General features: G+C 44.5%; 1 protein-coding gene across 1 annotated transcript; it reads right to left on the reverse strand.

Annotated features, from left to right (window-relative positions):
* Positions 1-521: 521 nt before the first annotated feature.
* Positions 522-10,837, reverse strand: LOC102838289 (zinc finger protein with KRAB and SCAN domains 4-like). The gene is made up of 5 exons (XM_006872767.1): positions 10,400-10,837; positions 7,170-7,317; positions 4,917-4,987; positions 2,819-2,942; positions 522-1,387 (listed from the first exon to the last, which is right to left on the reverse strand). Exons 1-5 carry the CDS (start codon positions 10,835-10,837, stop codon positions 522-524), a joined length of 1,647 nt encoding a protein of 548 aa, XP_006872829.1.
* Positions 10,838-11,772: the final 935 nt, after the last annotated feature.

Below are 11,772 nucleotides of genomic sequence, written 5' to 3' on the forward strand. Positions count from 1 at the left end.
GAGTAGCATACTTACAGCCATCCACCCAGGAGATGGTAACTCAGAACTGGCTAAGAGTATAAGCACTGGGCTGCAAACCATAAGGTCAGCAGTTTGAGTTCACCAGCAGCTCCAAGGGAGAAAGATGAGGTTTTCTGCTTCCACAAAAGATTCAAAGCCTCGGCAATCCTATATAGGATCACTATGACAAGAGTTAGTCATAGTGATCACGGCACATAACAAGAGTTAGTAGCCAGTCTGGAAGCCCATTTAAGGTCAATGGATTAAAAGAAATAATTTTAGGTCCTGCATCTTCCAAGTAACATCCACACAGGCCTGTATCAAATAAGCCCATACCCCACCCCATCCCCTTCTAGAATACAGAAGATAATTCATCTCAAGCAGACTCTATATTCTCTAACACCTGATGATGTTCAATGGTAAATAAAGCCCCAGCCTACACTTTCTGAAGTTATAAGGAGCTCCAGGGTGGCTTCAATACAGTGAGAAATGAGCACTACCTTTGGCACATACCCTATGGATCACTGGGACAGAATTCTTTTCCTAACATGGCTTCTCTGATGTAGAACGAGGTATGAAGTTTGGGTGAAGCCTCTTCCACATGCATCACACTGATAGGGCTTCTCACCAGTGTGGATTTTTTGATGTTCAATAAGGCTTCTACTTCGAGTGAAACTTTTGTCACACTCGTTACATTTATAAGATACAGGAACCTCAGCATTTTCCCATTGGTTTTCCATTCTACCCTGGCCTTCCCAGTTCTCCCCACGTTCAGAATCCTGAATATTTTTGTCCTCACCATGGATCCTCTGATGTCTCATGAGATGCGAACTTCGCCTGAAGGCTTTTCCACACATGCTGCACTGGTAGGGTTTCTCCCCAGTGTGGATTCTGTGATGTTCAAGGAGGCTGCAGCTCTGACTGAAGGTTTTCCCACAGTCGTCACACTCATAGGGCTTCTCCCCCGTGTGGATTCTCTGGTGTCTGATAAGATCTGAGCTATGACGGAAAGCCTTGCCACATTCTTCACACTCATAGGGCTTCTCACCAGTGTGGACTCGCTGATGAATGACGAGGGCAGAGCTCCCATTGAAGGCCTTGCCACACTGCTCACATTCAAAGGGCTTCTCCCCAGTGTGAATTCTCTTGTGCTTACTCAGGCCTGAACTCTGAGTAAAACTTTTCCCACATTCCTGACAATAGTACCGCCTCTTCCCTATGATATTTTTCTGGTTTCTGTGTACCTTGCTCTCCTGTTCACCAGCTTCTGCACAAGGTGGAATCTGGGCAATGTCTTCACCCATGTGGCATGGGCTCTCCCCAGGATCTTGTACTAGATGCTCCTCATTAGGATGCAAGTTGCTGGACTTAGTCTGTATTTCACCACCTGAAACAACAAATGGCTGATGATTGTGAATTATGCCCTGGCATGGGAAGAAAAAACTGTAATGAGTAACAGGGAGGCAAGACTTATAGTAGTGTGTAAGTCAGGTATATGAGCACTTGAGTGCAAGTCAATGATGAGGATGATCATCACCCTCAGGTCTCTTGTGGCCCAATTTTCAATCTAGCAGTAATAGGTTTATGGGGGGGTGGGGGTGGGTTGACAGGGAGAAAGGTGACAACAACACTAGTAAGATATGCTCACCATGGAATGGTTGGTCAATCATTCAAAATCAACATTTTCCAAAGGGCAAAGTTGAGAAGGAATAGGAAGGTGGGTAGAATGCAAACAGGAATCACAGGGAGAGAATAACTTGTTGCATGGAGGGGATTGCAATCATCAAGATGAAACAAAGTGTATGATTTGTTGAATGTAAAGCGGATGATCTTGTCTGTAAGCCTTCACTCAAGTCACAATAAAAAGTTAAAAAAAAAAAAGAATGATGGTCGTAAAGGAAAAAACAGGAGTCTGGGGAGGAGGGAGACCTGAGACTAGAAGCAGCCAACCAGAAGAAGAATACTAACTAGGAGTGAAGGTCGTGGAAGGGGGTTGATGAGGATGGAGGACTGTATCAGGAACACACATGGAGGCTCGCTCTTCATTCTAAAAAGGCTAAGGCAGAGCCATGCCCCTAGGATTAGATACTAAAAGGGCAAGTGGAGATCACAGAGAGCAGAGCAAGTGAAAAGGTTACTGAAGTACTCTGTAAGAAACGGAAAATGGGGACTCAAATTAGTCACTGAACAATGAAAAGACAGACACTTCTGACTTTGGCCCAGAAAAAGATAGGATCTGCAAAATAGAAGTGGCTTCAATGCTGGGAGAGCTGAGTCGGAGCCCCTGCTGTGCTGACAATGAGCTGTGTGAACTCAGACAAGTCACCTAACCTCCGTTCTCCACATCCTCAGCTCTAAGGTCGCTCGGGCTCTCCCACTCTATAGTCTCAAGGCCCAGTTCTTTTTTTTTTTTTCACTTTTCTTATTGTGAATTGAATGAAGGTTACAGAGCAAATCTATAGGATAGAGTAGAGCTGCACTATAGGGTTTCTGAGACTGGAAATCTTTATGGGAGCAGACAGCCTCATCTTTGTCCTGCAGAGCAGCTGGTAGGTTTGAACCGCTGACCACGTGATCAGCAGCCCAATACTTAATTCACAGCACCACCAAGCTTCCTCAGAGAACTGCCAGGGCAGAGTGAAAAACAAGGTCAGAAGGGTTAAGGAACTAGTCACACAAATGGTGTATAGCTGAGCTTCAGAAATGTTAGTTCTGAATCTAAGCATAATGGGTCTCCAAAGCTTCTAACAGCCCACTAGGTTCTAACACACTAAGAAAACCAAGAAATCTTAAGAGAAAAGAGTGGCCATCATCTTACCCAAGGAGATGAGGTTGCCACAGTTCTCTTGTCTCTCTTCTCTGCAGAGGTTCGCTTGAGATGAGTCCAGCTGTACCAACTCAGGGGAGAGGGTCAAAGCCATATCTTCCTCTTTCAGCAGCCCCTGAAACAACAGTCAGTCCCACATTGGTCCTTTGCCCAAAGTCATTCCCAAGGCCAGGCATTGTAGTGTGGAACAAATGCAAACAATGAACACCCCGCTTAAAGGGCCATTATAAAAGAGAACAAATGAGGCCGGACCTACATCTATTTAATTTAACCTTATATTTAGTAATGTTTTTAATTAAAAAACAAACAAACACATTAAATAGATTAGGATCAGTATTTTCTATTTTCACATGACTATCTAGACAACATTCCAGATTGTGAAAATATTTGGAAAATAAAGTCCAACTGAGTAAAAAGTATAGACCAGCTCCCAAAATTCTAAAATATTTATGTTGTGCCTTTCTTGGCACAGTAGGGTGCGACTTATTTACATTAAAGATCTTTTAAATACAATGAAATGAAAGTCTGACATGGGGAAAAAATATACAATTACAAGGCCTTAACACTGATATCTTTCAGAAAGACATAAAAGTCAGGTAAGAAAAGATTTTTCAGATAGTACTTACTAAAACTAATTTTAAACTAAAAACAACAGTCCTTATGGGTCTCTTCAAGTATGTGCTCCTTGAGAGTAAACTCCATTAATGGGACATTTTTTTAACACTTTAAAAACAAAACAAAACAGTTTTTTTTTAATGTAAGGAACTAAACAAAACCAGCATCACATAAAAATCCTCAGTTAACATTCACTGAACTGCCATTGATTGAAGGAGAAAATCGCACCAATGAAGGGGTTGACCAGACAGACAAGGTAAAGATCTGAGAAGCACAGGCAGGCCTCCAAGCTAGAAGTAAAATAGGAAACACTTCTTGTATGGGCACCAAAATGTTGACAAACAGTGCTAAGTAGTCTTGGGATAGATGGGAAAACTCAAATTCCAGAACATTCTATGCAGTGAAGAGAATGACTTATTATGGCCCATTTGGTCATTCATGATTTTATAATGATTGATAATATGCAAAGAGGGTATATAGAACTCTAATTAGGGAACTAGTCAATTTGGCATGTTGCTAAGCTTAAAAAGAAAGTTAACTCCAAGCAGAAGAACTCACTCTACCACCAAGAAAGAAGAACCAGGAGTGGAATGCATCCTCTGGACCAGGGATCCCTGCACTGAGAATCTCCTAAACCCAGGAGACAGAGAGCTGCAACAATGGAGATTGCACAAGACAGCAAGAAGCGGCAGCAAAGAAACAGGAGACTGGCACTAGACAGAATGTGGGTTTCTTGCCCATCAAGCAAAGTGCCTACAGTAGTTGGTGTGTCAACCCATCAAGCAAGAAAGCTGGGCATCTTCAGGTAAGAGGTGTTCAGCTGGAGTTGTAGGCCTCTGGGCATTTGGCAGAACTAGGCTGACCCACACAACAAAGCAAGAGAGAGCTGAGCACCATCAGGCGAAGGTTTACTGGTGAATCTAGCTTTGTAACACTTCCCCGAGCAGGGTAGAGGTCAGGCCCTAATGGGGTCCAGGGCTGAGGGCCTATCCTCTGGGGGTCAAGAGGAGCCTATTCTTGGGGCTAAGAAAGCCCTGCACTGCTGAAAGGAGCAGAGAGAGCTGTTCTGCACTGAGGAAGGGAGATTTTGCTTCATGCTTCCTGAACCTGATCCCCAGTTGTGCCTATTAATCCTGATTCCAAGGTGCACCCTGTTACTCCACCAGTAAACCCCATCACTCTGAGTATGGTCTGTGAATTCTGTGCGGTCATTACAGCGAATTATTTGAACTCAGCTGAAAAGTAAAGAGTGCCATGGGAGGGATGGCTGGTGTTGGGGTTGCTAAAAAGGTTGGAGAAAGGAGATATGTCTGACTTTCACCGCATAGGAGTCAGCCTTGGGCTGATGCAGACATTCCTGTACCATTTTCATAATCTAGGATTGGGGTGGAGGGAGACTAGGGAGGGAAAGCCCTTTGTGAGAAACCCAACAGTAGTAAAAATGTTGAGGGAGATAGGGAGAGCTTCAGCTCACCTGGGACTCTGGGATGAGCCTGGCATCTCCTCTGCAACCTGCTTCCTGGGCAATACCAGGCACCTGGAGAACTAAGAAGGAAAGAAGCTCTGGATGAGATCTACCCTGACATTCAGTCTCCCTACCTTAAGGAATCCAAGTTCCAAACTGGGTCAATAGATTCCTCCCATACACATTTATACAAAGGATGATCCTTTCCCAAAGGCCCGGTCCCTACCAGCTTCAATCGTAGGGTCTGAAGAGAGCTGGTACGCTCCTGCAGAGACACAAACCACAAAAAACTCCTAGTAGGAATGGGGAAATGAACGCAACATAAGAAATACAATGCTTTCCATTTGAAGATCCTTCAGTCTTATATTTTGCTACAATAGGGGTCCTGCATGGAACAAATGGTTAAGTGCTTGACTACTAGCCAAAAGTTAGGTGGTTCAAGCCCACCCAGAGGTACCTTGGAAGACAGGTTTGGTGACTTACTTCAGAAAGGTCACAACCTCAAAAGTCTTGTGTAGCAATTCTGCTCTCACACAATCATAGTCACCGCTGTTGGAATCAATTCAAGAGCAACTAACAGCAACAACAAGGGGATAAAACAGGCACAGGACTTGTACCTACAATGTCTTTAATAGCTATCACTGTGCTTTTTAAGGAGCCCTGGTAGCTCGAGAGCTAAGCACTGGGCTGTCGACTTAAGGCTGGCAGTTCGAACCAATCAGCTGCTTCACAGGAGAAACGGCCCAGTGACCCACTCCCATTAAGATTACAAGCTTTAGAAACGCTTAAGGGGCAATTCTACTCTGTCCTACAGGGTCACTAGGAGCCTTAATTGACTGGAGGGCACACAACAACTGGTGCTTTCTTGGAGCCTCTGGATAACACAATTGAGTAAGCACTGAGCTACTAACAGAAAGGCTGGTGGTTCAAATTCAACCAGAAACATCTCAAAAGGAAGACCTGGCCATCTGCTTTCAAAAGGTCAGTCCTGAAAATCCTGCAGAGTGCAGCTGTACTACACAAAACATGAAATGGATCAACTCAAAGGAGACTGGTTCCATGTTGGTTAGGGTGCATTCTGCTTTGGTTCTGAAAAACTAAGAGGAGTCGAACAGGGTTGGGCCCAGTAAAAAGGAAATAGGACTCTGTTTATATAGAATCTTCTCAGATTCCAGAGAAAAATATAAATAACCTGTTTTTTCCCCATAGAAGGCAAACTTTGCAAAGGGAAGCAAACAAGTTGGTTTGGGATAGAAACTCTGCTGAGAAAGAATGCATGTTTGCTGACTTGGCCCAGTGCTATACATGTTGTGCAGGGAATATGGGAGGACACCTCAGAGCACCCAGTTATTTCTTATACAGTGATTTTTATACTGTTCTAATAACAGACCGATGATTTAGGAGATGCAGTATTATTCTGGCCAGCTTTCCAGATTGTGCCTTATTTTCTTCATCGCATCTACCACGATCCAAAATAGTACTGTTAATTTGTTATTTACTATCTCCCCTATAAATGTAAGCTCCATTGGAACAAGGGATCTGTGTCACTGATGGCTTTATCCCGGTGCCAACAAGAATGGAATCATCAGGGAAATGGGGAGGGAGTGTGCAAACGGTAGCCTCTGATACTGTCAGGGGGTGGCATCAAAAATGACCCCTAGGGGTGGCAGTGGCATTGGGGGGAGGGAGGTATCATCTTCAGAGTTGGTGTCACCCATTGCAATAACTCATCAGCACCACCACACCAGCCCCAGTCCCCATCACCTGCCAGACAGGCTGTGGGTGGCTGGGACACAGTGCTAGCCACTGGATGGAGAAGGGGCTCTGCCTTGGTCCATGGGGGAGGAGAGAAGCAATGGGAACCTGAATAGCTCTCAGCCCAAAGAGGGGGCAGGACAGGGCTAGCTGCTCTGCCCACAAAGGAGGTGACACACTGGGTGACACCAATCCTAGTGATGCCACTCATCAGCAACAATGGCTACCACATAGGAAACCTCCATAAACATGAATGGAGACCACACTGTATTCTTAACAAAATCAATTTTTCCAAACTCCAATTTTAGTAAAACCTTATTTAGAATATCCAGGTTTGGTTAGGAAGGCTTTCCATCCCGGTTGAAATTGTCCTTTTAGTTTTACTCTCAAAAAAAAAAAAGTTTATCTGTAACAGGTATATAAAATAACTGTCAGTGGATGTGACTTTAGGTGATCCTTCCATGAAACTAAATAAAATTTGTAGATTATCCAGAAGAGATTCCTTACCTCTGTCTTCTGAGAGTTGGGACCCCAAAGATTCATGCTTGAGCAGAGCCTTCATTGGATGGAACTGGCTGCTTTGTGAGCCCCTGGCTCCTGTCAACAGTGCCATCTTACAACAGAGCAGTTCTTGCCCCCAGTCACCATCTGGGACCTATAAGTCATTAATTTATTTTTATTTTCATTTACTCATCAAATACTTCTATATGCCTAGCACTGTTTCTCAGAGCTTTACAAATATGAATTCATCTAACATAGACAATAACCCTGTGAGGTTAGGAATTGTTATCACCTCCATTATACTGATAAGGAAACTGAGGCACAGAGCTTAAGAGGCGTGTCCAAATTCAGCCAAATAGTTAGTGGCAGTGCTAGGTTTGAGCTAAGTCAAATGACTCTACAGCCCACACTGTCCTCAATTATTCTATGCTCCATTATTATATACATTTGTGCTTTAATGAAAACCACATAACAACACTCATTTATATGACAGTGCTAACTACAGATCGAAACGTCTACCTTACAGGGCTTGGGGGAGCAGTATATAAGAACACAGGGTCTTGCATATGAGGGTGGTGGTAGTGTGCCATGGTGTCGGTTCTGACTCATAGCACCCCCTTATAGGGTTTCCGAGGCTGTAAATCTTTACGGGAGCAGAAAGCCTCATCTTTTTCCCGCAGAACTGCTGACAGTTTCGAACTAGCTGACCTTGAGGTTAGCAGCCCGACTCGTAACTACTACACTCCCAGAGCTCCTTCTTTCATATGGTATATTCTCATTAAATGAATACTTCCTTGCAGACATTTATAATTAAGCCATAATTTCTGAGTCACATTCATGATCAGTAGCTTATGTGTAGCTCAGAACTTCTAAAGCATGATTAGGAGCCCAAGCTTCAAAGACTTGAAGTGATTTTTCACTGTTACACAGCTCAGGAATCTAGGATACCTGGTCACTGATCAGAAGGTCTTTCTCAGGTCACATCTCCTAAAGAAACCCACACAAGGACACAGGAAATGCAAAGTAAGAAAAGTCATATATAACAGACAGGACGATGCAAGCTAAATGAACATTTCTATTAGGGGCTCTTAACCAGTGGTCCATGTACTCCTTCCTAGCCAATCATGATGTGGAAAGAAAAAACTGTATTTTTCAATTTACTAACCTCTTAAGTGATGGCAGTTCAAACTCAGCAGCTGCTCCTTGAAAACCCTGTAAAGGGTTGCTATGAGTCGGAACTGACTCGACAGCACTTAACAACAGGAAGTGATATTTGGATATTTGGAGTCATGGTGTGGCATTGTAGGATAAGCACTCATCCACAAGGTTGGTTTGAACCTCACGTCGGCAGTTCAAACTCACCAACTGCTCCTTGGAAACCCTATAAAAGGTCGCTATGAGTTGATAAGGAGCTCTGATAGCCTACTAGTTAAGACTCGGGCTGCGAACCTCAAGGTCAGGAGTTCAGATCCAGCTGTTCTGCAGGAGAAAGATGAGGCTTTCTGCTCCCATAAAGATTTATAGCCTGGGAAACCCCGTTCAGGGTCGCTAAGAGCCAGAACCGACTGCACGGCACCACCATGAATTGATAATGAGTTGACGGCACTTAACAATAAGAGATATTTGTGGAGTACGGTGGCTCCAAACAATAAGACTGGACTGCAAATCACAGGTCAGCAGTTCAAGCCCATCAACCACTCCAAAAGAGAAAGATGGGGGGGGGGGGGGGGTCAGCCCATGGGCCATATTGTCACTGTTGCTAAGGGCCGTTGATTCGGTTCTGACCCACAGTGAACCTGTATAGGGTTTCCAAGGAGGGGCTGGTGAGCTTGAACTACCAACCTTGAGGTTCAAACAATTTTGCAGTCTAGCACATTAACCTAAAACACCATACCAGATCTGCCATGGGCTGTAAAAAGGCCTGTGAAATCATTTGATCTGGCAACTGCAGTTCCAGCCATCACATTGTTGTTGTTGTTGTTGTTGTTGTTAAGTGCCGTCGAGTCAATTCCAACCTATAGAGACCCTGTATAGGGTATCCAAGGAGCAGCTGGTGAGCTTGAACTGCCAACCTTGCAGTTCAAACAGCTTTGCAGTCTGGCGCATTAACCCACAGCGCCACACCACGACTCCTGTCATCACACTGTTGTTGTTATGTGCCGTGGAGTCGGTTCCGACTCATAGTGACTCTGTACAGGGTTTCTGAGGCTGTAAATCTTTATGGGAGCAGAAAGCCTCATCTTTCTCCCGCGGAACATTGGTAGTTTCGAACTGCTGACCTTGCAGTTCACAGCCAGATTCGTAAACACTATGCTACCAGAGCCATCACATTAGGGATGAATTAATTAAATGTTTGATCAAATATAACAGGCTGATTTAAAAATTTATAATTTTGTATGAACCACAACTGAAGTTAAAAATTTTGGCAGAAAAAAGGTTCCCCACCCCTGATTTAAAGTCTTGGGAGCCCTATACAGGGTTGCTATGATTTGGAACTGATTTGATGGCACTTAACAACAACAAGACATTTGAGGGCTGGTGTGGCCCTGTGGGTTAATGTGCTGGACTGCAAAGTTATTTTTAACTGCAAGATTGGTGGTTCAAGTTCACCAGTTGCTTCTTGGAAACCCTATACTAGGGTGCAAACGGACTTGATGGCACTTAACAACAACAACAACATGGCACTGTAGGATAAGCACTGGACTGGTAGTTGAAACCCACCAGCGGCTCTCAGGTACCCTACACAGAATTGCTGAGTCAAACTGACTTAACAGTACCCAATAAACAACAACAAAGTGAAATTTAGCATTGCCTTAAATCATGGACACAAGCAACAAACCAAGGTGGTATGAACTGTACCTGTGACTGTCACCAGTAAAAATCACAAATGTTTGCGCATTACACGACAAAGCAAACATCCTGAAGTCATCATGCTTAGCACCATCTTGAAATTACAACTTATTAGACGTGTAGTAACCAAAAAAAGCACATAGTTTCATTTTCTTAGTTGAATTTCAAAATAATTTATTGCATTTGTCATCCTTTATATTTTCCTTTGTGTGCTTAAAATATTATTCTGAGTTGGGGTCCAAGGACTTAACCTCACTGCCAAAGAGGTTTATGGTACAGAAAAAAGATGGAAAGCCCCTAGATCTCATGGAATGCTCCTCATGCCAATTTTGAGATTTTAAGAAGAAAGAACCACAGTTCTCACACACTAAATCAGTTGTCCCTACCTGCAGCCTCGGGTCATCCAGCCGCCTCTCCAAATACTCCAACAGAACCACCACCTCCTCCCCGCTCTCGGGATGCTGCTCCCGCACCCAGCTCTGCAGCTCCCCAGGCAGGATGGTCAGGAACTGCTCCAGCACCAGCAGCTCCAGGATCTGCTCCTTGCTGTGCATCTCAGGTTGCAGCCATTGTCGGCAGAGCTCCCGGAGCCGACTCAGCGCCTCCCGGGGCCCTGCAGCCTCAGGGTAGCGGAAACCCCGGAAGCACTGGCGGGAGTGCTCGGGCTGGGAGTGCTGGGGGTCCAGTGCGGGGCTGCCAGATAATCGGGCCTCCTCTGCAAAGGCAGAGGCCTCCTCCTTCTCCACCTTTATGACCAGAAGTCCCATCTGGTCCTCTGCAGACTGGGCATCCAGGGCTGTATATTCCCTCAATTCTCTTGCCATCCTGGACCAAGGCAGTAATTGGGGCTCTTCCTAGCTGGAAGCTGTTATTTCTGTAGACAATTCCTGAAAAGGAGGAAAACATTATTAACTAGGAAACTGCAAACAATCCCCTTCCTGCATTCCTAGTAGACTGGATCGAGCGGTAGCTTCAGAGATGCTTTCCCCTCATTCAAGTGCCTCTGCCATTACATCCTCACTACTCCAACCATGAATCCCATGTTTTAGGCTGAAGACTCCTGATTCCTACCCTGTGATGTCTCCTAGACAGTTTTATCTGTAAATCTTGTAAACAAATCCAATTTGGTACCTTCAAAGCCAAGCTGGTTTTCTTTCCTCCTAATCTAGTCCTTCTAAGGAGCTCTGGTAGCATAGTGGTTACAAATTGGGCTGCTAATCTCAAGGTCAGCAGTTCGAAACTACTAGCAGTTCCACGGGAGAAAGATGATGCTTTCTGTTCCCGTGAGGATTTACAGCCTTGGAAACCCTGTGCAGGGTCACTATGGGTTGGAACCGACTTGATGGCACTTAACAACAACAATCTAGTCCCTCTACCAAGTCTTGTGGTTTACTGAATTGAGCATCAGATTGCTGACAGGTCAGTAGTTTAACTCCACCAAGCCACTCCTTAGAAGACAGATGAGGCAATCTTTCTGTAAATATTTACAGCCTCAGAAGCCCTATGGAGCAATTCTACTCAGTCCTCTATGAATCGGAATTGATTTAGGGGCAGTGGGTTTTTGGTTGATCTATTTCCCCAGTATGACATTCTCTAGAAACAGCAGCACCACCCACCCTGTTTGTTCAGAATCATCGTTGATCCCTTCTTTTCATTCAGTTGTTACAAACAACCTAGTCCAATCTCTTGTTACAAATACCCCTGGAATGCCTTTCAGACCTGTGGCCAGTTTTTATTCTCACAGCTATCTCCATGGCTC

The sequence above is a fragment of the Chrysochloris asiatica genome, unplaced genomic scaffold (assembly GCF_000296735.1).
Source record: "Chrysochloris asiatica unplaced genomic scaffold, ChrAsi1.0 scaffold00213, whole genome shotgun sequence".
NCBI classification, from domain to species: domain Eukaryota; kingdom Metazoa; phylum Chordata; class Mammalia; order Afrosoricida; family Chrysochloridae; genus Chrysochloris; species Chrysochloris asiatica.